General features: G+C 39.9%; 3 protein-coding genes across 5 annotated transcripts in view; all 3 read left to right on the top strand.

Annotated features, from left to right (window-relative positions):
* Positions 1–169, top strand: part of LOC103466367 (uncharacterized) — a 13,362-nt gene extending 13,193 nt beyond the window's left edge. The window contains exon 17 of the mRNA XM_017305172.1: positions 138–169. Coding sequence (XP_017160661.1) covers positions 138–169 — 32 coding nt within the window. The remainder of the gene's footprint in view (positions 1–137) is intronic.
* Positions 105–18,192, top strand: LOC103466338 (FYVE, RhoGEF and PH domain-containing protein 6-like). The gene is made up of 21 exons (XM_008411846.2): positions 105–375; positions 2,126–4,130; positions 5,422–5,566; positions 5,748–5,815; positions 7,445–7,475; positions 10,626–10,774; positions 12,087–12,243; positions 12,369–12,456; positions 12,943–12,993; positions 13,482–13,540; positions 13,624–13,695; positions 13,809–13,877; positions 14,724–14,807; positions 14,910–14,989; positions 15,097–15,199; positions 15,340–15,486; positions 15,955–16,057; positions 16,212–16,306; positions 17,174–17,302; positions 17,388–17,527; positions 17,626–18,192. Exons 2-21 carry the CDS (start codon positions 2,128–2,130, stop codon positions 17,660–17,662), a joined length of 3,810 nt encoding a protein of 1,269 aa, XP_008410068.1. The 5' UTR covers positions 105–375; positions 2,126–2,127; the 3' UTR covers positions 17,663–18,192.
* An 851-nt stretch (positions 18,193–19,043) lies between these two features.
* On the top strand, positions 19,044–26,785 carry nr2c1 (nuclear receptor subfamily 2, group C, member 1). 3 transcript variants are annotated; one of them, XM_008411842.2, is made up of 14 exons: positions 19,044–19,569; positions 20,870–21,004; positions 21,118–21,351; positions 21,511–21,589; positions 21,691–21,870; positions 21,963–22,113; positions 22,979–23,075; positions 23,489–23,673; positions 24,015–24,168; positions 24,306–24,427; positions 25,146–25,288; positions 25,443–25,580; positions 25,684–25,789; positions 25,923–26,785. In XM_008411842.2, the coding sequence occupies exons 2-14, from the start codon at positions 20,933–20,935 to the stop codon at positions 26,092–26,094; spliced, it is 1,833 nt and encodes a 610-aa protein (XP_008410064.1). In that variant the 5' UTR covers positions 19,044–19,569; positions 20,870–20,932; the 3' UTR covers positions 26,095–26,785. The 3 variants fall into 3 exon arrangements, with proteins under 3 accessions (XP_008410064.1, XP_008410065.1, XP_008410066.1); XM_008411843.2 differs by lacking the exon at positions 19,044–19,569 and adding an exon at positions 19,583–19,715; XM_008411844.1 differs by lacking the exon at positions 19,044–19,569 and adding an exon at positions 19,713–19,796.

Here is a 26,785-nt window from a genome sequence, read left to right as displayed (position 1 = left end):
TATTTTACTTATATACAATTAATTTCTTTTACTTTCTTGATTTCTTTACGCCTCTTATTCATAGGAGCTCAGTTTCACTCCAAAGTCACTTTTTGTTTTGGTTGTTGCTGAATTATGTGCCCTCTGTCGCCCCCTAGTGGTGGAGGGAAACAAAAAGGAAGTTCACTAACGCGTCTCAGGTGACAGGAGCGGGTCCATTCTACCGAGTCGAAATATTACGAGTCCTGTTCGATCCAGAGACAGATAGAAATGTCACCGTTTGACTCGGATAACCTCCGCTGAGCCGACCGCGAAGCGTCTCCGGACATGAAGGATTTGTTTTGGGCTCCAGTTTTCATTTTAAAGGCGAAGTGAATGAGGAGAAGTTGAACTCAGGTAAGTGACTGACTTCTTTTTTTTTTTTTGGTAACGCTTTGATTGTGACAGCTGGTTCAACTGAGCCAGTACAACCCGAAAAGATTAACTGCTCAGCTTAATTGTATCAATATTAWACAGCTGAGAAATTAGAGTACAAGTTTTAGTGGTTTCCCCGCCTCTTTTGGAATCTTGTGTTTTCTTAACTATAGTTGGAAATTAGCTACCTGTTATTTTACACGCTTATCCTTGTGGGGGTCGCGAGGACATGCAAATTAAGATTTAAAAAACAATCCCGTTGAACGATCTTCTGAAGTGTAATTATCTCTCTAATTTACCAGACTGTTAGAATTAAACTATCAACAGCAAATGACCGCGTTTCTTTCTTTATTTAAATACACACATGTAGTTTTTTTTTTTCTTTTTAATTCCTGAATGATTTATTCTAATTCAGGTGTTCCCAATGTGCCATTGTAAACAAGGAAGTCTGTGAGAGCTACATCCCTTTCTGTCAACATGGCAGAATGTTTTTCTGCCACAGATGATTCTGGGACACTAGTTCAGCCAGATGTGCAAGCTTGTTTTGACACTCCCTGCACCCCTTCCTCTTCAGCTTTCCTCCATTTCCACTCCTCCTCCTTTGTCTGTTGACATGAGTCATTAGTGGGATTACTGTGTTGTGGAGTGGGGTGGCTAAAGAAAACCATGTGATATTTAAACTCCTTTCACTGGAGCCCCTTAAGGTGGTTGTATATTAAGTTCTTTAGTAATTGGGATTAGTAGATTTAYAGAATGAGCAGTGAGGCCAATATTTATTTATTTTGCCAAACAAGGGTTTGACAGCGCAACATTTTGACTGATATTATCTGGTACTTATATTTGGATCTGATACACAGCTAAGAAGACATTATTTGTAACAGAACACCAAMATATAACATTTTCAGGTGAGGAAATGCCCCTCCTTAACTTTGAGCTACATCATCGGAYGATGGGGAATGTTTGCAACTGATGGGGTGTTTCCTCTGCCCTGTTCTTTGGAGGCTTTTCTCAGAGAAAAGACCCAGAACATGCCAGAAGGGCTGTACTGTATGTAAATAACTCCTCTTGGAACAGTACAACACATTATGGCACCTTCGCTYCTCCCATACGGAGGTTGCTGCTGCCTCTAAAAGTTGTTCTAATTATTATTTTTTCCTTGCTGYTATCTCTGACTTAGTAAACCCGTGGTTTCTTTGTTCTTCAGAGCATTTCAATTGGTTCACTKGTAATGTCAATGCACTGACTCAGTTTTCTTGATGTTTTTTTTTTCCACCTACAGACTGCTCGCTTATTCTTATGCTGTTACATCTTCAGCTAAAAAGTYTCCACAGGCAAACCGCAACTGAGAAAAGACATTTATCGCTTCTTCTTATTTGAGCAATTGGCATAATGTGAAACATCTTGGCAACACCTGCCTGTCACATGTTCAAATATTGTTCCTCACCTACAAATTTGGTATTCCATTACAAATAACGCTATATTCAGAGTTGTGCATCAGATACAGATAGAAATACTTAAAAATAAAAGCTGAAATATTGTTCTTGTACTTTTTTTTATGTCCAAAATAAAACTAAAGACATTGGCTTTACTCTTCTAACACTTTTAGCTATGAGTTGAACATTGATTTAACCACATATCTGCAATATCTTTCTCTTAAATTATTTGCATACTTATTTCCAGTTTTGAGATTGGTGTTGTCATTTAAGCTTCCTGTCTACTTTTATGTCCCCAGGCATGGAAAGGCCACCTGTAGCCCCCAAGCCAAAGTTCATTCCCAAGCAGAGGCCAGTCTTGTTTCCTCTAGTCCCCAGAAGAGATGGCCTCTCGCCTCTGTCCCCTGGCCCTCCAAGAAAGGTTAGACCAGCGCTTCCCCCCAAGCCCTGCCTGGCTAAACTTCTCTCTCCTACAGAATCCAAGCCCCCAATTTGGAAGAGCGTGCATCAAAAACCTGCTTTAGAAACCCATCAAAGAGTCACTACTCTTAACTCTCACAATGGAATTTCACATAGTAAGAAGCTGGACTGGGATTATGTTATTCCCATTTGCCTTTGCAACCAAAAAAACTGCGCATGTGTCAAGAACAAGAAACTTGAGCAGGGCGGAAAAGACTTTGAATCATCACAGGTAGGCAAGACAGAAGAAAATCAAAAGACTGTTCCTATACCTCGTGGGTCTCAGGATAACAACCGAGGGAAAACAAACTATACCAAGTCCCAAGTGATGAACAACTTATCAAGCAATGGTCACATCATTAATCACGATAAAGTCAACAGGACCCAAAACCACAACTCTGACTCTTACAGTCTCAGTACTGAAAATGGTGTTGGGCCATCTCCCAGATCATCAAGTGAAGTTATAGAGACCAGTGCAATACGTCCAGATGTGCGTGGAACAAGACAACAGGCTTGTGGTCTTCGCAAAGAGCAAACCAGTGCGTTACAACCYAAACGTCCCCCACCAGTCCTTAGGAAGCCTCACCCCGTCCCTGTTCCACGGAAACCCAGGAGAGGTGTCCCTGCCCATCAGGAAAAGGTGGAGAAGGACAGGGATGAAACTGCTGTCCAGGAAAAGAGGGAAGCAAGTGTCAAAGAGGTAGAGGTATCAACAGACGGAAAAGGATGCTCATCCTTATCCGTCAGCGAACCCGGCAATGAAAACAGGCCGCCAGTGTTTCTGTCTGCAAGGCGAGCCTGTCCACCTCCAGTCCCTCCTTCCAGGAAAAAGCCTTTGCTGTCTAACCATTTGAACACACCTTCCCCTTCTGTGCAGACTCCGTCTAATGACATGCGCGTTGACGATTCAAGTAGGGGCAGCGRCATCCATGAGATGGAGTTATGTGTTGATGGTGAGGTTGACGAGATGCAGAAGAAAGTTKTGGATGATCAGGAAGAAAGTAACCATTTACCTTTTCACACATTGCTTAAACAACCTGAACTCAAAGATCTTCCAACCACCATTTTGGCAGCAGAGGATAAAAGGATGGAAAACAAAATGGCAAGGAAGCATCGTAGAAACAACAGCTCATTGGGACTGATTCAGAAGAAGGAAATATTCGAGGGTAAAGGTGTGAATAAGTTAGAAGACTTTGAGGCAAGGCAAGCCAGTACTGTACCAGATGGAGTATCGAAGGAATTGATGAGACGGGAACTGCCTTTAACTCCTGACGAGAAACCCAGCAAAAATCATGCAACGGCTGGAAACAATAAGCCTTCTCGTAGCAGCACCGCCAAAAAGAAAGCCAAATCCTTTTCTTCTGCTGACCGCAATCGCTCTGAAGCACAGAGGGGAAATTCCTTCAAGAAAATGCTAGAACTGCAGCTCGTCAAGAAGACGTCACCAAAGACGCCGGCAAAACCAGACCGGACTAATGAATCCACGGCGAATGATTCCATACCAGAACCTCACAGGGATCGTTATGTACAGCAGAACTTCCCAGTATTTGTTGGCACTGATAACAATTTCCATCACTCACAAACCGACGTTGAACAGAGTGTTGATGGAGATGAGCTTTACCCTGAACCCAAGGAGTCTCCCATCTACGAGACCATTCCTCTATATGACGATGTTTCACAATATGAGAATGTAAATGTGGGACACGCTCGCTCTCCTCCAGGTTTCCAAACAGAAGGCTGGCCGAGATCTCCTTATGACGATGAGGGGATTTATGAGACACAGGACCCATATTTCTCTCTTGGGAAAAACTCAGAACAGGATCAGACACCAGCAGAATACCACAGGTAAACTTAGCTTCAGTTCTCTTCATCAATGTGTGCTGCATGATGTCACTGTTAGTTCACCTACAAAATACTTGGTTACTGACAGAATCTGACTCTTTCATACGGCTTACAAAAACATTAATGATGACCAATCAAGAGCAAATGTACAAAGAGCTGCAGTAATCTAAACTAGATATAATTAAAATATAAATGTCCAACTCCATAACTGTGCAAGAAACCTTGGCTGTAAAATGGGAACTTATATTTGTGTATCTCAAATGTTTTTTTGGTAAGCACAGCTATTGTTGAAGAAATGTGGATCGAACTGAATTATTAAAAAACAATGATCCTCAAGGAATCGTATAGAAAAATTACAAGATGAGGAAAGGACTCTTGAGGTATTCCACAGGGATTGTTGAGGACTATGTCCTTTAATAGGCAGAAAATGTCAAATTTAATATGGTTATRGCTTCAGAGGACAACAGTATCTCTGTGTTTTTGTACYGTTTGTCTACACATTGCACTAGTATTGCTATGAATACATGTGTGCACACAAATAGGAAGAATGAAGACGGTAAAAGCCTGTYGGGTTTCTGCTTTGGACGGCCAAACATGCCTCCCTCGTCTTTGTAGTTCAAACTGAGCWACAGATACGTGATMAAAGCACTTTGAGCAGATCTCAAAGAAYGGTTCATAGGTAAGAGCGACAGCTATGATGACCTAAATGCTGTAGTGTTTCTGTGCAGTTGTTTTAAGGGTGGTGCCGTTGTTTCAGCTRCAGCGCTCCCTGAGGGAATTGTGGAATTTTAGAAACATCTTGAAAGCAATTTTTTTTCCACTGTAATCTTTTTGAGCACCGTAAGCTGCAAGCTTACTGATCTCTGTCATGGTTTGTAATTTATACCTGGTTCATGTTTTCAAGACACCTGTTGGGTTTGGCAGAGTCAATCCAAATTAACACTCACTGATTATATACAAGCAGCTGGACTGGTGACAGAAGTGATGATTTGTATTTCAGAGGGGKTTTTTTCTTGCATGCTAACTTTGTTCTTGGTTTTTGTTTGTAAAACTTCCTTTCAGTTTGAGCATGATATATATATATAATAGAATAAGCTTTCTTTGAAGGGGACGAGTCATCAGAGAATRTACTTAAGCAAGCGTTGCAAATTTAAACTCCCTCTTATCTCGCTTAGTCACTATTTTAAGCCAGCTTGCTTTCCTGTTTGCTAACCGCATTTCAAAATATGTTTGTGTGTTRTATACAGAGTTTGCTAATTCTGTATTAACATTTTCACGTTTGCAATCTGAACAGAAACTCTGCTGATGAGGAGGCGGCGTTTATTAGTGACACTTTCTCCGACGATGACATCGCAGTCAACACCTCCGATGAGGAGGATGAAGATGATAGCAGTGTCAATTCAGGCAAAGACGACACTGAGCATCCATCRCAGAGTACGGTGAGTTTCTGACGTCGGTAGGTTTGTGCATCGAGAATCAGCTCACAGCATTTGTCCTTCCTTTCTTCTTCTCATTGTTCACTTCAGCACTGAAATGGAAGATCTGCTTGAATGTGCTCACTGTCTGTAACGCAGAAATGTTAATGTGCTGAGTGAAAGTCTGGTTCTGCATCTTTTACAGGTGCAGAGTGAACAGAAGAAAAGTAAGATACAACACATCGCTACTGAGATCATGACCTCCGAGAGTGTGTGAGTTAAATGATTTTAATCTCTCTCACTGCTGTCTAGGTTATGTGCCTTGGAAAAGCATTCAACTCCTTTGGACTCTTTAATGTTTTGTCACATTACAACCACAAGCTTATATTTTGTCGCAGACTAATGCAAAGTAGCATTGATAGGTGCAGAGTGTCAACTATCAATGCATAATAATACATGACTTCCAAGTTAGCTTTTTTTTTTAGATTGCATTTGTAGTGAGCATACTTTACTCTCATTCCATCCAAATTAAAATATGGTGCAACCAATTCTCTTTCATGGGTCACCTAATTGGTATCCAGCTGCTTTGTGAAGGCCTTAAAGGTTTATTAGAGTACATTAGTGAACAAACAGGATCACAATGACAAAGGAGTAAAGGCATGGATGTCTACCTAAACTGGCAGGTCAAGCAAGGAAACCAGAAATCAGAGCAGCTGACAGACAATAACTCCATGGTAACTCTGGAGCAGGAGACAGAGYTCAGGTGGRAAAAATGTGGACAGGACAACAATTAGCTGTGCACTCTAYAAACCTGGCCTTCATGAAATACTSTCAAGAAGAAAACSTTTGTTGGAAAAGAGCATGGCTGAATGGCTTTGTTCACTTCCTTTGCTGACATTAACAAACTACAACCATAAACAGGCTGCAAATCTAAAATGGAGCAGAAAATTGACATCTTTCACAACGACTCCTTCTGAATTTCATTCAGGWCTGATTGGCCCAGATGAAATTCATCCTGAGAAATTGAGCTCAATGAGAGAAAACCCAGATGGAGCAGTGAAGGKAGATGAGAATCTAGYGGACTTGTGWAGAAAGACAAAGGCCAGATTATGCTCTCATTAGTTCAGAGTTGTTTTGCCCACATGTAAGCTCTATGTGGGGCTGAAAATTGAACRCTCCACATAACAGGTTTTGCCAAGAATCTGCGGCAAAACTTGAAAATTGATGTTGACAGACATTTTCCATCTGTTCTGACTGAGCTGAGCTTTTTCGTAATGCAGAAAGCTCCACASCTTCRGTCTCTAAATGTGCAAAGCTGGGACACATGGCAAGAGACAACCTGCTTTAGTGCATATGCAAGCCACACTTTTAAGATGTTTACTTGTTGACAGATTTGAAAACCTCTTTAATTTTACCTTCGAGTTAACAAGTTTGTCCTACTTGGCCTAWCTATGCAAGTAAAATGCATCATCATTAGTGACYGTAATGGGACAAAGTTTGAAAAGGCAATTAAAGCATTGGTATGGAACTTGCAGAGTTTGTATCAACCTTAGTTAATAGCTTTGGTTTCATTTTTAGTTTAGTTTTGAGATATACGTCTTCCTCTGGATTAGTATATTTTAAATAGAAATGACTAAATGGAAACAAAATGCAGATACTTAACAAAAATTTCAAATAATATCAATAGAAGATAATTTTATTTCAATTTTGAGGCTGTTTCACTTCATAAATATGCATGTGATGTATAATTTTGAACCAACAGACACCATTTCATTTAGCTCAGTCTTTACAGGGAAATACTTGCCTGGGTTATTTCCAATACATGTTTAGTTTTAAAACAATGAGCTCCTCACTCGCTGACTGTAGCCTCATTTGCTTTTTCTCCGTTCCTGTTTCTCGCAGGTTTGTTGACGTCCTGAAGCTGCTCCATGTTGTAAGTAACCACACGTCCGACCAAAATGGCCTTTTTGTCCACCTAGAACCACCTTTGTTTTTGTTGTGACAATAGCAGAGTCTTGTCAGAGCGAGCGCCTCAAAGCTGCCTGAGCTCAGCGTCTCCAGATGCGTTTCATTAGCGAAAGAAATGGGGGCACTCCCTGAGCAGCATAACCGCCCTCRGTTTTGTTTTTTTCACATTCCTCTCGGTGTTCCCCAGACTCTCAGTAAACATATCTGGCAGAAATGCGTTATTTAGACTCACAAACCTCTTTTTTCCTCTGAGGAATTTAATCTTTAATCAAAGGCACAGACAAATGATTATGAGTTTCCTCTACAACATTTCCTGTGAGGTGTTTGTTGCCAGTGACAACGCACATTAAAGAATGCAGGTATTTTGTATATGTTGACCGACAACATCCCCAGCCCTGTTCCTTCATGCCTCGCGTCTTAACTCATGCCCTGTTTTGTTTAAACGAAACGAAACGAAAACGATTTATTTAATTAAGAAAAGTGTTCAATGAAACTTGCAACACCAAGAATTGACACAGAMAGATTTAATGTTCAATAAAAAAACTAAAATGTGACTTGAWGATTAAGCTAAATAAAGCTGCTGGCTGCATCTAGTACCATATGTTTTGACTAAATATTTACATTAGGGTCCACTTAGGCCAAGGACAAAGTGTATGTTTGAGTTCAGCACATGTCATTGTCTTTGTTATTGTTTGTATTGGTGACCAGCTGCACCCTCGCAGGCTTTGGGCTCCCTTTTTTAATTGTCTCTTTGTCTTAGAGACACATTTGGAAACAGAAAGCCACTGAGGTCACTTTGACATGCACCAGTGGCGATGGTCTGTCTTACTGCAAAGCTTGGATGTCTAGAAGATCTTCACTTTGGATTTGGAACTAATGGACAACTTGGACAAAGTTGTTTTTTGGGGGGGGKTTTCCCCACAAAAATGACTCTTGAAGAGCTTTTTTCAAAAATGTACAACTTAGCAAAGCGTACAATGTAAGAAAAGCATGCATTGCATCCATTTCTTGATGGGTTTCCATGCCTTGATTCTGTTAGGTCYATGAAAAGCATATTTTGATTTAACTATCAACAAGGGCTACACATGGGAAGCCCTTGTCTTTCTGTATCAGCTGTTGCAGCAAGAAAGTCCTGGGTTTGAAACGAAGCCTCTGGTTTTTCTGCATGGAGTTTTGATTATTCTCTCTGATGCATGTGTGGTTTCTCTCTGGGTACTCTGGTTTCCTCCCACAATCAAAAGAACAGCTGAACAACTATAACTTTTTCTTTTTCTTTTTAAGCCATCTGGTAGACAGAGCTTACATTGTAGTAACAAATATATTTGTCACATTATAGTGATTTCTTTAAGTGAAGGGGAAACAAACCTATATGGTCAGAAATTCAATGGCCATTTTATAGAATCCGGCACACCAAAGTCTTGAAGCTCCGTCTGAAGATTTGAGAACGTCTTGAGTGCTGTCATTTCGCCCCTCTGCCCTTCATGCCTTTTTGTAGTTTTSACTGTTTCGTACTCGACTCTTTCAGCCACAAAATGCAGCTTCCTGCCACAGGATGTTTCTGATTGACCATGCTTTAGTTTGTTTTTGTCATCGGAGATGTGCAACTCTAATATATAATATCTACCGGCAGAAGGTTGCTCAGAGTTCTTCTGTTTGTTAGTTTGTTTGTTTGTGGCCTTTATCTCAGAGTTCAGTAACTAGAAAACGTGTTAGAGAGAAGTGAGACATTCAGTAAATGTTCCAGGAAAGAAATTAAACCCAAACTATTGAGTGCTTCTAAACTATGGAAAGTTTAATATGTATCAAACCATCTTTTTTTTTCTTTTTTTTTTTAAGTTAATGCCAGTTATCAGCTCATCTCTAATAAAATGTTTGTCAGTCATAAGAGTCAAGTAATCCAAATGAAAATCGGGACCAGAATAATTTGAAATATGATGTTTTGTAAATTCCTTTGAAAATGACACACTGTTGAATTAATTTATACATGAGATTTGAGCATTTTAGACAATTCACAATGATACTGAAATACAAAGAAATATAAACTGATAGACACGGGTWCAGGCGAGTAGTTTTACATCCAGGAAGGGACAAAATGGAGGCGAGTCCTAAACCTCACAATGTCACAGTGGACAATTTTCTTACTTCTAATTAAATAAAAACCTTTAACTTATTTACCATTCATTTCATACAAATTTATTTTGACTCACGTTGAGTCTGAACTTTTTAGGAACAGAAAAAAAACAAACTCAAACATACTTGCTTCTCCCCCCATTGTTTTATTGTATTTTTTACATCCTTATTTTCTACAACGTACATGCAACCTCGTAGTTGATATTTACAGGGAAAAAAAGGTCATGAAATGAGACCATAGTTGGACTGAATCATGTGCACATGAACAGGAAGTGGTTAAATCCCTGATATTTGCGGAGGAAGAATGTCCAGTAATGCAGAACAGTCACATATTCAGTTTGGAGAACAAAAAAAAAAAAATCAAAATCCACCAAAAAGAACAACGCAGCCGTTTGTTGGCCCTGTTATGGGCTGCATGCAGTTTTAACAGAGTTAATTACTCTGTTATCTGTTCTCTCTGCAGACTCGTCCCTTTTTTATCCCCTTTCCCTAATTTGCTGCCACAACATTTCCATATGACCTAACTTTTTCTGCATCAGCTGTTGCAGCAGAAAATGTTCACCACAGGAGTTGTTGTTTTTCCTGACACTTCGACGAAAAAGCAGTTTTATTTACCACCTGGCCTATAAACCACTTAAAAGACGCCACATCGTATGAAAGATTTGCTCTGTAGCACCTCTGGCTTCTCCTGCCGTCTTGTTTCAGCCTTGAGTCATAGTTTTGGGAAATGTAAGACTTCTTAATGTGTAATCAGCTTGAGATGCAGCCAATGACTTCCTCTTTGGTCTTCTTTTAAATCAAAAGCTTTAGTATGGCTGAGTCACAGTTTTAAGGCAAGGGTTAGTGATTTTCAGGACGTCCAATGCCTGAACCTCTATAGTAACTCAAACCAGAACTACAACTGCCTTATTCAGCATAATCCTGTCTTATGAGTGTGTGTGTGTGACTTCCTGAATGTGATGTTATCCGTGTCTCTGACCAACAGGACTTCCGTGAGGCCGTGCACAAGGCATCTCAGAATGGGAAGCCCGTGATTGAGGAACGTCATCTCAGTCAGATCCTGTACTATCTCCCTCAGCTCTATGAACTCAACCAGGATCTGCTTAAAGAGCTGGAGCAGAGAGTTGCCAACTGGTATAAAGTTATTTTATATTTATTAATTTTTACAGGCACAAATGAATGCGAGTCCCTTCAATATCAAACCCACGCAAAGCTGTGAATTTGTCTAAAAGTCAGGCTTTACAGCAGCAGTTTTGTTGCTGCTACATAGATGTTCCTACTGTCCAACACCTGGTCAGTGAAGCTGGACAATAACAGCCCGAAGTCATTAACCAGATTAGTCAGGCGTTATTGATTGCAATTATATCCCTGCATGATGAATAAGTAATCCAAGTCTAGTGGCCATTGTCTGAGGATGAAGGCATTAAACCAGTATTCCCCAACTCTGGTCCTGAAGGCACACTGCCCTGCATGTTTTGGGTGTTTCCTTGCTTCAGCACAGGTGATTTCAATTAGCAGGTCTTTGCTGAACTACAATCAGCAGAATGAGGTGGATTAAAGCAGGGACATTTCTAAAACATGCAGGGCAGTGTGCCTTGAGGACCAGGGTTAGAAAACACTGCATTAAACAACATGCAAGTGGAGAAAATAATTGACTTGTATAAAATTAAGCCAAGTTGTTAGCATGAAAGACCATCGTGGTTGAAAAAAATTAAGAGGTTATGATTTCTAAACTAACACACTGACTGGACGAGAGAGAAACTGTGCAGCTGATAAAAGCGAGACTGTTATTTTTTTTTTTTTGAGACAAGGGCTGCATCAGGTGACCCCCCCAAACATTGATTTAAAGCCATATTTCTCTGAAGAATGGTGGTTCAGGTATCATCATAGGCACGTGTTTCTTCAACAATGAAGCTTGTATGTTGCTTATCAGGGATCAGTTCAAACACATTAAAATACTTGAACAGGGCTTGTTGTTGTTTTTTACTCTGAAGAGTTGGTGTGTTTGGATTGGGTATTTGAGCAAAACAACCTCAAAAATACCAGCAAGCAAACAATGTATAGTCTCCATACCAATAAGATTGGCATTGTAGAATGGCCAAACGTCAAGGAACTAGAAACCATGATGCCTCTTGGTTTTGCTCTGAAGCAAAACCAAGAACTGCAAAGGAATTGTGGGAGTCGGTCCAATCGTCCTGGGCTGGTATACCGGCTTACAGGTGACTAAGATCTGTCAGCTCCGTCCAACAGATATGTGAAGCAGTTCTCAGACACTGTAGATAAACAGATAAATACTAAATCGGGTTAATCAGGAAAACAAAATCTTCAAACATTTTTTTTTGTTTTAATTTTTGAGATTGTAAWGAAATATGCAGACAATGGTAACCATCAGAACTTCAGGAGCCACCTCATTAGCTCGAGTTGACTCGGTTTGTCTCGTGTGCAGGGATGAGAGCTCTCAGGTGGCTGATATCTTCCTGAAGAAAGGGCCCTATCTAAAGATGTACTCCACTTACATCCGTGAGTTCGACAAGAATGTGACCCTACTGGTAGAGCAGACTAAGAAGAACTCTGCTTTCGGCGCTGTAGTTAAAGAATTTGAGGTAATCCCGCTGGCCAAACCAGTTTGGGGAGGTGTAGCCGTGTTGGTGGCATTACATTGTTTGTCACAGTAGAAGAATGTAATTTTGCCCCTGAAAACTGTCTCTTTTTTTTTCGTTTTACTAAGGCGAGCCCTCGCTGTGCCAACCTGGCTGTGAAGCATTACCTGCTGAAGCCAGTTCAGAGAATCCCTCAGTACCAGCTGCTGCTCACAGGTACGTACAACACAAATATCTTCATCARCTACTGAGTCACAAGGTCTTTGTGCATTCATTTTGCTTAAAATCTTATCACTGTTGTGGAATACCTAACTGTTTGTGTCTAACCAGCCTTCAAGGTCTCATCTTCTACCYCATTCTGCCCTCTAGTGTCCAAAACGTAAAMGTTAGCTTCAACAGTCCACCTATTATTAAGGATCTRCCCAAATCAGATTTAGTGACATAACAGAAGCTTTCGAGGTGTTTTGTGCGTCAAATGGATCAAGTCCAAAAATGTGAAAAATGCTCCAGGCGTCACTGTTGTGTTATTACGTTGCATAAGCACCTACAGACCCTTTAGCCCAGGATTGTATTTCCACAACGTTCCTGGAATTGACGTCTCCAAAGGCGATTAGTTGAAACACGGAGTGGCAAATTCAAGTTTTYTCTTCATGCGCCTTCGCTGTTGATCCTGAATCWAAATTTTTTTTTCCTCTTTTGCAGACTACCTAAAAAATCTCTCAGCAGACTCTGAGGACTACAAAGACACAGAAGGTAAACTCACAGCCGTGTTTTATTGCGTAATGTAAAATTAAGTTCTTTGTAAAAGTGTTCATATTGTACAGTTTTTTTTCTCCTCATTAAATGACATTACAGCTACAAACCGCAGTGTTTCTTAATGGGATTCTATGTGCTGGTCCATAATCATGAAGTGGAAGGAAAATGTCAGTGGATATAAATTTTTAAGTCTAAGACAAACTCATAATTGGATTTAGGTTTGGACCCTTCTAGATCAATATAACTTGTTTAGTTTAGAAAAGGTAAAAGGCTCTAAAAGGTTTTCTCTGAGCATCGCCTCTTGGCCAGCTTTAACTGTCTTCCTATCAACCCTGTCCATCCTGCTTTGTATTTTTTWWAAATGACTTATTTGACAAATTGTGAAGGGAACTGCTTTGAATGGATCATATAGAGCAAGGCACTGCGTGATAATCGACGTGTTTCATCTGAAAACACGAATAAACATGTTTTCTCAATCCAACTAGCTGCCCTTGCTCTTGTGAAAGAGGTGGCCAATCATGCCAACGACATCATGAAACATGGGGTGAGAGCTGCACCAAGACGCATATGGGGAATTTTAATTGGATAAATATGAAACGCCTGTAAACGCTGCTGCTTTCATTCCAGGATAACTTCCAGAAGCTGGTTCAGGTCCAGTGTCGTATGAACGGCAACCATGAGATCGTCCAGCCGGGACGGGTGAGGCACTGAAGAATCGATTTTAGTCTTCAGATGACTTTTTATGACTGAAAACGGTTGGACCAAAGCAGCTAAATTAAATAAACATGTCTTCACTGGTGTTTATRCTCCAGATCTTCATCAAAGAAGGCGTCCTGATGAAACTGTCCAGGAAGGTCATGCAGCCCAGGATGTTCTTCCTGGTAGAGTTCACTGCTACCTCCTTCATATTTCTTGTTTTTTGGATTTAAAAAAAAGTAATGCAAGTACAAATGTGCTACTTATCTCAACCAGCTCCACAATCAGTCCAGAAAGAAAGGCTTCCCCCYACCCCCCAAATGCAGCAGAACATTTTGTGATTTAAGTAACAACGTGGTCCAATATAAGGAGCTTATGTGTCAGAATTAAGCTGTCGTCAGATCAAAGCTCACAACAAAGAACGACTCTATTTTATTTTTTAAGTACCACGCAGACATTCAGCCTAAAATTAATCTTCCCTTTAATTCCTCTCCTCCCTGTCTTGTTGATTAGTGCTATTTTAAATTAGATTACCATATGATAAGTAACTAATTCATTATTATTTATTTAACTCTTTATTAAATGATGTAATCTTTCAATATTGGAATTTTATAACAACCTCAAGCGGTAGACATATTTTCCTACATAAGATCAGAAAAAAAGTCCTCAAGTCTTTGATTCATCAAACCGAAATCATATCCAAACAGGAAGATTGTCAGTGTTTAAGCATGAGGTTTCAGAAGTCATTCACTCAGGATCACATTATTAAATGGAGCACCACAATAATTTATCTATGTAATTAAAACTTWAACTTGTCCTAAAATAGGATTCCACRTGATAAATCTGTCAGCGAGGAGGAAAAAAAAAAAGAATCGCTCTTCTTATTTTGAGTCTGTAGAGAAACCAAAGTTACTSTGCTGCAAATCCCGGTGGTGACATAAGAGAACGAGAAACTGCTACATCCGTTATGCTACATCTGTATTACATCATAAAAGTTCTGAATCTTTTTTTTTTGTCTGTCTGTCTTTTAGCTTAGCGATGTGTTGCTGTACACCACCCCTGTTCAGCATGGCCAGTTCAAGCTTAAAAACATGCTGTCTCTGGCTGGGATGAAGGTGAGAGCTTCGCCTTTTTCTTACGTCCTTCATGTAATCACATTCATGTGATCTTGATGAGCTTCGTRCTGCCAACGCCGTTCACAATGCTGATAATTGCAGGTTAGCAAACCCAGTCAAGAGGCCTATCAGAATGAGCTGAACATAGAAAGTGTGGAGCGCTCCTTTATTCTCTCCGCAAGGTAAGTTTGAAAAAGGCTTTTTGTTCTCATCACKGTAATATCCATCGCCGATACGAGATCACGCTGTYGGGTTTATGTGGAGGGTTTTACCTTTTCTCTTTTTAAAGTTCGGCCGCAGAGCGAGATGAATGGCTCAAGACTATTTCCTCGGCCATCAGTGAATACACAAAGAAGAAAATTAGCTTTATATCTTCTAACAAGCCAGCTGAGGTAAGAATATTTTTCAGCGTACGCTTGTCCTGTTTTGTGATCTAAAAGCCTACGTCACTGTGATTTAAACACTCAGACTTTAGCGTGCATGATTCAGCAGTGAGTGGGAACTTCAATGCATCATTTCTGCTTTCATCCAGGAATGTTTGGGCGAATGCGTTGATGGTCCACCTTTGGGATCCACAGCCCCCATTTGGATCCCGGACACACGGGCCACCATGTGCATGATCTGCACTTGTGACTTTACCCTGACGTGGAGGAGACACCACTGCCGCGCATGTGGAAAGGTTCGCAGACAAATACATGCAGGATTTTTTTAAATTTTTTTTTATTTCTACTCTTTAAGGACAAGTGTGATTTCTGAAATATTTTTTTATTGACAGATAAGGGCTATAGATAAATCCAGTAGAAAATGTGCAGTGCCCTGCAAAAGTATTTGTATACATTCTTAACAAAAAAGGTTGTGTAGGTGTGAAATGGTAGGAAGTGACACGTTAAARATGTTTACAAATGAACTTCTAAGTTGTGTTGCATTCTTAACCATCATCTAACGCTCCAAAATAAAACCCAGTGCAACCAGTCAAATAATTGTGATATGACATCTTTCTACTACATGTAAGGGAACTATTGCTGTTAATAACATACCAAAACTTCMGAACTGACAATTAAAGTGCTTAAACAAAACAACTAAACAAGTTTATGTATTAGCATTTATAACATGTGACCGAAATGTTTTTGTGGTTTCATCCCCTCAGGTGGTTTGCCAGGCTTGTTCCTCCAATAAACACTGTCTTGCATATCTAAAGAAGCAGTCAGCACGAGTGTGTGACCAGTGCTTCGACGTTCTTCAGCATAAAAGTAAGCCTGAACATGTTTAGAGTCACTGTTTGATACCAACACATTGCCATTCTTGCATATTCTTCTACACTCTCAGGGTGTCGTATATCCCTAAAGCAGACACCAGAGGTTCATAAACTCGTTCTCACAGTTTAAAGCACTTTCTGTTCAACAGATGAAATTTTCTCAGCAGCAACATTGCCGCCTGGAAGCAAGGCAACGGTTGCATTTAACAGAAAACATAAGAGGATACCTGCAGCCCTGAAAGAGGTAACTGATGTGCTTTGTCCTGATTTGAATGACACTTTATTCATACAGTGCTTTGCAAACGTATTCATGCTCCATGCTCATTATGTCTTGCAATGAAAGTCATGTGACATACTCGAACTCGGCAGCCTTAATAGTCTGAGGAGCCTAACATATTGTCCGTTTTATTATAAAGCTAAAGAAGAAAAAGTTAACTTTTTAGCTTTATAAATACAAATATATGAAAAGCTGTTTGCTTTTTGGTTAAATTTTTCTTTTTAGGTTTTAGAACAAAGAAAAAATCTTTTACAACAAAGGAGAGAAAATGTTGAGAGGAACTTAACAGTTCCTTCCATTTCAGTCAAGAATTATCCAAAAAGAACAATCTGTATTTGATGCATATATTAACTAAAAACTACTAAAGCTAGCCTTTCTTTTTTTATGTATACCTTAAAAAATTATGTGTTACAATATAAGTATTATCCAAGGTTATTCAGGGCTTGTGTGGAAGGCCTAACAAACTACATTAGAGCCACAAGTTACACTCTTGTGATCAATACAAAGTAGAAGAAAAACTACACAAATTCTACAAATAAAAATCTGTAAAATGCCCCATTTTGTATCAGGCCTTTTTTACTCTGATACACCAAAATAAAACCCTAAACTTTGAATTGCSTGGTATAAATTTCAACAAAATGCATTGGAAGTTGGAGATAAATCACATGCATGTATACTTTTAAAGGGCACTCTGCAGAAAACGCAGAACACAATTACAAATATTCACTTTCTCACATGTCCTTTGAGGACTGACACTAAAATAGCTTTTTATACCGTCACAACACGAGAGCTTTTTTAAATTTAGACCTAAAAACTCACTTTTCTTTGTCTCAGGTGTCCGCAAACACGGATAATTCCTCCATGAGTGGCTATCTGCAGAGGTCCAAGCACAATAAGAAGCAGGGGAAGAGGTTGTGGTTTGTCATTAAAGACAAAGTCCTGTACACGTACGCCGCTAGTGAGGTATGCACATCTCACCATGTTCACCTGATGCAGAGAGACTCGTGAACCAGCCTGATATTTACCTTTGTTTTGGTTCTACCTYCAGGATGTGGCAGCCTTAGAGAGTCTGCCCCTGTTGGGCTTCGTGTTAAAAGTAGATTCCTCTCAGAAGCAGCAGTTTAAGCTMTACCACAAAAACACACTTCACTACATTTTCAGGGCAGACGATGTGCAAACAGCCCAAAGGTATGTGCAGCAGAAAAGATAAATGCAGCTTGGTTTGAAATCACACTGAGACAGCTGTGATTTCAAAAGTAATTTCTCTTTTTTGTTTTTTTGAATAGATGGATCGACACGTTCAAAGAGGCAGTCGTGTTGTAACATCTGTTGAAGATCTCTGAGTGGAGGGGTTTGTATTTTACCTCAGTGCTCCGTAGCTTTTACAAAGAAGAAGAAAGTCTTCTGGAGGCACCATTTTAGTTGAAGCGACTCCCCCCCCTCTCCCTCCCACCATTTTTATCTTGTTCGGTTTTCTTTTACATTTCTGTAAATGTTATTTTTATATATGAGCAAAACTCCTTATGGTATTTCATTGAGTACTAGGAGTATTCAATAGTGTCAGGCTCTTGTCTCGGACCACTTTATGACTTGTTAATGATAGCTGCAAATTTATGAAAAATATTGGACCTATGTTTTGTTGTAGCTTCAAAGGGTCCAAAAAATTGTGCAACGGCTGTTTTTGTTCCCTGACATCACACTGTTACTGTGTAAGAGGCTACACATTTTCAACACCCACTGTAAAAATGTAACATTATTTTACATATTTTGCACTTAAGTCACTTAAAACTACGCACATATGAAATTTTGCATGTAAACTGAGAAAGAAGCAAATAAAATCAAACGTCTGTGAATATTTGTATCACTGCTTTTCACTTTACTGCACTATGTGCAAGGGTAAACATCTGGTGTTTATTAAAAAGAGAAAAGTACCATGTTGAATACTCTGTCATTTATGAAAATATGTCCTAATTTTGTGTAATTTACATTTTATTTAGGGTATCTGGTAGTAGTTTGTACATTGTTATGACTCACTCTTGTTTGCTGAAATGGCTAAATTCAGTCATGTTGGAGGATTTTTGAACATGAGTCTGTTTTAGGTCAGTCCACAACATCTCGAGCTATAAAACCAGTCTTTTGGAAATTTTTCAGAGGGAATTTTGAAATAATGGCTAGAAGTATCTAAACTAAGGAACAGATATACATTTTCCTTTAGAGTTTTCTTGGTGTAGGACACAAACTTATGGTTCCTTTAATTACAGAAAATCATCCAAGTCCTGAAGCAGACACAGAACATCACACTACTACCATTATTTGATTGTTTTTATGAAATGYTCCTCTATTTTTACGCCACATTTAATAGGCTTTTTGACTTTTTCTGACTCACAGATGTCAATGGGTTTTTCATAGTTGAAAAATGGAAATGGAATTATAATGGTAAAGCATTAATAGTGACTTAATTTCTGAAGGGACTATTAAGACCCCACACTTGCTGATTTGCAGCTCCAACTTTGAGAACTGAAGAAAAATGTTGAAGTCCTTTTTCTAGTGAATAAACAAATTTCAGTGATTTGAAGTGAATTAGATGGCTTAAAAAGAGCCTGCAGTTACAACAGCAATACAAACACAAGGAAGTTCTAGAATATAGCATTACACTGTTTCAGTGTTTATTRCATTAAACCATACAAAACAATATTCAGRAACTTACTGGAATACACATGCAGTTAAACAATCCTGAAAAAAACAAAAAACAATTGGACTCAACAATCCGAAMTTTCAGAGGAAGCCTATAGAAGAACATTGTAAGCACTAAATCTAAAAAGTGTCTTAAGACTTTTAAAAACTAGATGGACAAATTATCAACTTAAACTCAAATCTACATTTATCTATTTCAAGCAAGTAATTTAAAAATGAATTTAAGCAAAACACAGCTAGGTAGAGTTCAAGATTGTCATTTTTACCTTTATTGTAATTCACACTCTAAATCCGAGCCAGCAGCATTATTTATAGACAGCCAGTAAAAGGAGACAGTCAGATGCAGAGCTGACAGACCGTCAACATACCGCAGCCGCTGTCATACATAAACCGCAGCAACGTTAGTGCGCATGCGCATCAAACCTTTATGGATGAAAAAGGTCACGAACTCTGACCCTCTCGACAACTACAGAAAACACTTCCAATATTATTGCATTGAAAGYAATACATTTTATTACATATCGGATTTTCAAAAGGTAAGAGGCATTCGTTACTGCGAAAGTACGCGAGACTCATGAGAGAGTATCGCGCTGTTGGAGAAGCAGGAAGGAAGTTGCCATTAGCTACTAGCTAACAACCAGCTAAMATAGCTTGCCATAGTCTGGAGCTACACTGAGGTCTGGTATGTCTATGTCCTACAAAGTCATACTTTTTTATTAGCCTCATGCACCAGTAGGTGGACTTTAAGAGACGCTGAGCGAAGGTAATGTTGATAAAAGTTGACAGCTAGTTAGCTTAGCAGCGTCAGCTAACACAGCTATTGCTACCTTCGGTGCTAGCGCTGCTCCATAGATTCCTAAGTAAAGACATCCATATTGCAGATAATCGTCATATCAACAGTTAACGGTGTCAACCCGTCAGTTGTCTTGTTATTTAGATGATATGGGTGAAGATCCAAAGCCTCCCAAAACGGATTTTGGCCGGTTGTCGCAAACGGAACTGTCTCTGYTGGCATCACGGGCCTTGAACCCTAGTGTGCTTTAACCCTTCAATGTTGACCTTTCACCGACAGGAAAAGAAATACCTTTATCTTCCGTATAGATTTTAAGTAGCCGGCTGTCAGTGGCATGTGTAACTATAGTGTTTTTACCACTCATTTGATATCACCGGACTCAGCTCTTTAGCGGTTTTTGCGGGGTTTTGGCTAACGGTAGCTCGGTTGCTTTCCCACAGGCTCCACATTATTAACACGCCCTGACATCCAACATAATAAACCAAGTGTTTGTTTATACTTTCCGACCCAGGCAATTTCGAATGAACTGACACAAGGGTACACTTAATCACAGATATACAAGTCAGATCGATGCTTTAGTATGTGGCATGTGCCATGTAGAGGGGAGAGAATGAGATGCTAACATATAAAGGTGGAGGTAAAGTCTGATTGTAACGCAATCAGAATCTGTTTTCGCTGAGATAGTRCTTTCATTGTTTTGGTTYATCATGCTGCTTTATGTCGGGATCTATTGTTTCTTGCTGCTGCTGGGCATCAAAAAGTTAGAATGTCAATAAAGTGTATTTATGTATTGCAAAGKTTATTTCARTGATTATGGCTCWTAGCTCATAATAAATCCAGTTTTACAACATATCAATAAAATTTTAAAGCCATGGGAAATTKAAGTCTTAATCAGGTTATTATAAAAATATTTGTACCTTGAAAAGCCTGTTTCCCCCACACCCCAGTAACACAAATCTGCATATGTTGTATGAATGTCATTATTTACCAGAATAGGACTTCAAAATGMCTGGTCTCTTACTGTGATGATTTCTGSCGTACAGGTGTGTATGCCTCATGGGGCACTGATGTGAGGAGTGGCGGATGAAGGTGTGCGCAGTATTAGAATGGATGGACAGACTCACAAGATTCAGCTTGTGTCAACAGACAACACCATGGCTTTAGGACATCGAATCCAGGTGAACGAGAGGCCTCTCCGCCCTTTGCACAATTCATATCAATGTGTGCTCTAGCTGCAAAAAACAAAACGTAGATATTCCGCTTACACTTTGTATGTTATTTCCTCTGATAGATCGTAACTGATCAGCAGACCGGGCAGAAGATCCAAATTGTCACAGCACTTGAGCCATCCTCCCCCGGGAAGCAACAGTTCATCTTGGCGAACGCCGACTATTCCCCTGGCGGGAAGGTGATTCTGGCCAAGCAGGAAGGCTCTCCTAACAAGGTGATCCTCGCCTCTTCGGACGGCTCCGGGGTCAACCAGCTGCTTTTTGCCGCCCCCGAACTGGCAGGACAGCAGATTCAGGTAACTGTCCAAAGCACGTCGACTTCGTCCCCGATTCTGTTTCCATAAACAAGCCTCTGGAAGAGCATATGACTGAATCATGGGTCTGTTTAGTCAGCCTAAACCTACCGCAGTGTTTATTTAATTAAATCATCCCGTCGTGTTGTGCTTGTTTGTCAGTTTGTGACTGACGGCTCGGACCAGTCTMTCGTCAAGCCTGTGGTGGAGTACTGTGTTGTCTGTGGGGACAAGGCGTCAGGTARAAATAACACTTTACTCAACTACTGACAGTATTTTTCTGAACTTTAAGCCAGCGTTGTGTGTGTTTGTAGTAAGCTGTAACATTTCCTTCTCTCCCAGGGCGTCACTATGGAGCCGTCAGCTGCGAGGGCTGCAAGGGCTTCTTCAAACGTAGCATTAGGAAGAACCTGGTGTATACCTGCAGGGGATCGGGAGAATGTGCCATTAACAAACTACACCGAAACCGCTGCCAGTACTGCCGACTACAGCGCTGTATAGCTTTGGGCATGAAGCAGGATTGTAAGAGACCCTTTTTAACTACTTATTCACCTTTGATAGCGTGTCGGCAAGGATTCCAGCGCCTTATCGTGCGGTACTGTGTCGTCTTCCAGCTGTGCAGTGCGAACGGAAGCCCGTCGAAGTCGCCACCAGAGAAAAATCGATGAATTGTGCGGCCTCCACGGAAAAGATCTACATCCGGAAGAACCTTTGCAGTCCTCTGGCTGCCACGCCCACTTTTGTATCTGAGAAGGAAACCGCTCGGTACATAACATTCACCCCAAGATACCACAGTAATGATATGTCCAGTTGACGTTGAAATATACATGCAGTGTTGATGTCAAACAATAGATGTTCTGTTTGCATATTTATAGCAGAATAGCACACAGAAGTAAAATAGTTTAGATATGTCTAAAACGTGTTTTGAGACATATTTAAAAACTTCCTTTTTCATGTTTATTTTTAGCTATTTAAATACAATAGTAGCAGAATGTAATCAAGCACCCAACTATTAAGCAGCTGTAGCTTCTTATTACTCAATTTGACTTTAATAACTGGATATTATACATGGACTATTTTAAATTTCTAAGCAAATATGATTTTAAAATGCAACGGCTGAGTTTTTAAAATGTTTWTGGTATTTTAAAAAGTTGCTATACAGGGTTTCCCMCAGCAAACTAGCCAAGCCTGGTGATAAGGTGCTTGGGAAGCCTACAAGTTGCCCACTGTGTTGTGTTGTTAAAAAAATGTGGAAAAATTTACAGAATTTWWAAAAAATAAAACATCAATAAAGAAAATATAGCGGTGCACTAAATAAAGCTAGTATTCTGTAGTTTTTGTATGTAGAACCAAATGCCATTATCTGTTTTTAAATAGATAATTGTCTTCTAAAGATTGATAATGCATTATTACTTATAAATCTAGCGTAAAACCCGTCTTTGCTATCACTGTTACTGGTGTTAAAATAAATAAGTAAACAACGCTTAGCCTGGTGGAGGGTCAAGTAAAGCCTGGTGGCCCGCCATGCTTATAATACACTGGGGAATCCCTGATATAGTTGAATATCAATATGGTTGAATTTATTCAATATGGTTGTCTAATAATAACAATAATYAACGTCTACTTTTAGATCCACGAGTTTGCTTGAGTCTAGCATGTTGCTCAACATCCAGCAGCCCTTCCCTAAGCTGGAAAACACCATCCTGATTCCTGCATCCCCTGATAAGGTAGCATTCAGTGTTTAATATGTTTGAGTTACTGGCATGATTGGGTTTGTTTTATATGAAAGAAATTGATCTGGAAATATGTTTCTTTTGCCTGATTTTGTTATTTTGTAATAACTACGTGAATTGTTTTCATTTTGGTCTTTTAATATACCAGAAATATCTACGCTACATTTTGCTTCTTCTGATGACGTACTGAGTCGCCTTTTTACCAAATACTTTTTTTATTCTTCTGTCATTTTTGGATRGCTACTTTTTATTTTTACTTGARCAAAAAATATACTGAAGTAGAGCAAATCTTACTTGAGTACAATTTTTGGGTACCCTGGAAATATGTGCAGTAGATTCATAGGTAACTTCTCTATTTATTAGACATCTATGTAGAAAAATAGTGGAAGAGTCTCTCTTCTCGACAGGATGATCTATCTCAAGGGGACCTTGGTACTTTGGCGAACGTGGTGACATCACTCGCCCACCTCAACAAGACCAGRGAGCTGAGCGACGGCGGGAACGACGCGATGGGAGCCGAAACGCTCAGCAACGGCAACGGCTCCATGACGGACATCAAAGTTGAAGATCACACTGCAAGTGACATCACCAGGTGAGAGTCAGATGCCTTTGATGCTTGTCGTCGTTGTTTGTATGACTGAATGTAATGACTGGATTCGTCCGGAGTGAAACCAGAGCCTGTTTTATTTTTTTATTTTTGCTCTTGACGCTTTAATTTAGTTTCTTCCAGGGCCTTGTGGTTTCTGACTCCAGTCATATGAATCTTAATGGCTTTACCCAAAAGGTTCCATCTTGTATTGGGGTGTCTATTCCAGTGCCTTTTTTTTATATGATAAATGACAGGCTTTCTTTAAGCTAAATGTAAGAAACAAACATTTATCTTTTTAACGTCTGCCTATTCTTGAATTTATTTTGTTTTGTTTTTATGCCCAGAGCTTTCGACACGTTGGCCAAAGTCCTACATCCTGACGACGGCTCAGCCGGGGAATCTTTAGAAACCACCATGCAGCTGATGTCGGGGGACCAGTCGGGTCCGGTGGTGGAGCTGGATGGGCCTCTGCTTTCTGAGAGCCACATCCCTTTCAAGGTACAAGCAGAACTGTTGCACTGAAGCTCCTGCTCGTGTCAACACAAATTCACTCTAGTTTTTTTTTTTTTTTGCTTTTAAGACGCACAATGTCGTCGTGTTTTCCCCCTTTACGCTTCGAAATGATTTCTCCCCAGCTTATGATGCCTTTGCCGGTACCAGAGTACCTCAATGTCAACTACATCTGCGAGTCCGCGTCCCGGCTACTTTTTCTCTCTATGCACTGGGCACGCTCCATACCTGCCTTTCAAGCCTTAGGGTAAGATGATGTCTTCTGYTTTAGTGATGAATTGTTTCGATTTGGCCCTAATTCGTTCAAATTTCAGTGTATTTTGTGTCACAGTCACCCACGTGGTGAATCGGKTCCATCTGTGAAAAGAGAGAGCAAAATTAAACGGTTTGGTCTCCGTCTACAATGYGCTGTGAGGCCAACATAATATTGTTGCACAGCCATCTATTGTAAAACATGGTTGTGGCAGCATAATGCTACGTGGAAGCAAGTCGTTGATTGCATTAATCTAAAGTTGATTGATCTTATCAGCCGATTAATGATTAATTGATATGGTGCCATTTTCTTAATTACYTGACTTTTCTGTTGTATCAAGCAGGTCGGCCGTCTTTCCAGAACATAAAGGGCTACATTTTTATAAGATGCTAAAAAAAGAAAACAYATTTTAACATTATTTTGTGTCAGCTGTATTAAATACTGACTGAGTAAACAGCAACCTGTTTTYCCAATATGAATAAACTTAGACATATTTATAAAATATAACAAAACAGGAACCTCTTAGGTTGCTGACAGGAAAGATAAAAGATGAAAAGAATAAAATATGTGAATAATTCCCTAGGAATATTAAACCTTCGCTCCATGAAGTGCATCAACCCAGGAAAATGCATAAATCCTAATAAAATGCATCAGACTCCTCTTCTCTGCCCACACTTTATTAAGCATAAGTCTGTGACTTCTTCTTTTGCAGTGGTCAAGACAATGACATTAACTTGATGAAAGCCTGCTGGAATGAACTTTTTGCCCTGGGCCTGGCACAGTGCTCCAACATTATGAATGTTGGTACCATTCTAAGTGCCATTATCAACCATCTGCAGACCAGCTTACAGGAAGGTAGGAGGGCTCTGCAAGTGGCTGCAAGCATCCATTAACGGAGTCAAATGTCTGAAACGGGAAGTCATTTCATTGTGCTGAGTTTTAGTTCTTTTTTTCTTCTTCTTCTTCTTCTTCTGTTTTAACGCAGTTGTCTGTTTTGTCTTGTATTTAGAAAAGCTGTCCCCGGAGAGAGGAAAAGTGGTAATGGAGCACATCTGGAGGATGCAGGAGTTCTGCAACAGCATGTCCAAGCTGTCCCCGGATTCCTATGAATATGCCTACCTCAAAGCTATTGTTCTCTTYAGCCCTGGTGTGTGAAATCAAGTTGTTTTTTGATTTCTTCTTTTKATCTGCGTTTTTAATAATGCATGTTTAGTACCTTCCTTTTTTCTTACGCGCTGTTTTTGTGCCAGATCACCCCGGCATAGATAACATCCCGCAGATCGAGATGTTCCAGGAAAAAGCGTACATGGAGCTGCAGGACTACRTTACGAGGACGTACCCCGAGGACTCTTATCGGTTTGTACTTCCGCGAAGCGGACAGCAATGCCAGGCCTGTTTTAAAGTGGGACAGATTGATGATGTTGTCCCAGATGTGCTTGCTTCATGTGTTTTTTAGACCCATGTCTCCTTTCTGCCTCATTACTCCCAGGTTATCCAAGCTGTTGCTGCGTCTTCCGGCCCTCAGGCTAATAAGCGCAGCTGTCACGGAGGAGCTGTTTTTCGCCGGGCTCATCGGCAATGTGCAGATTGACAGCATCATCCCTTACATCCTCAAGATGGAATCCACTGATTATAACAGCCAAGCGGGCTCTGGCGTCTGACAAACGGTGCCATTTAACAAAGAAAAAAAAAAAAGTCAACATATGGATTGCAAAAGGTTGGCAAACAAAGCATTTAGAGAACTCATCAAACCGGTTTTTGAATGAGTATAACAAACTAGATTCATGGCTCGTTATCCGTTTTCAATKCTGTTTTCTGTCTTAGCTTCTCTTCTCCATACGCCGTCACCTGGGCTCAGCTYGCTAATCGGACAACCTGCAGAGACTCTGAGAATTAAATTCTTAAAACCTGCACAGCAGATTTAGCTTTTTACTGTATAGTATTTTATGCTTCGTACCCTTTACGCCTTTGTTTTTCTGAAAAACTCATTTGTATTTTGATTGAAGCAGCATGTTATTTTTTATTCATTACTTCTCCAACATGGCCATGCTGTTTTTTTTTTTATGTTAGGGTGGTTACGACAAAAGAAAATGTGAAATAAATTTGTGAGATCTTCTCATCAAAGGTTATTTATTACCTTTATGGCTCACTAGTTTGCTAATCCCACGGATTAGCAGCATYTTAGCATCATGTGGATCTGAAGTAACTGTACATATATTTATATATGAAATGCACCAAAAAAAGCTATACAGTCAACATTTGGTAATTTGTGTATTCTGTCATTTTGGACAAGGAAATGTTGATGCATAAAGATGGTCGTGTCATTTGAAAATAAAAACATCTTTCAGTCTT

Source organism: Poecilia reticulata, linkage group LG6 (genome assembly GCF_000633615.1).
Source record: "Poecilia reticulata strain Guanapo linkage group LG6, Guppy_female_1.0+MT, whole genome shotgun sequence".
Lineage (NCBI taxonomy): Eukaryota > Metazoa > Chordata > Actinopteri > Cyprinodontiformes > Poeciliidae > Poecilia > Poecilia reticulata.
This window is presented reverse-complemented; position numbering and strand designations above follow the sequence as displayed.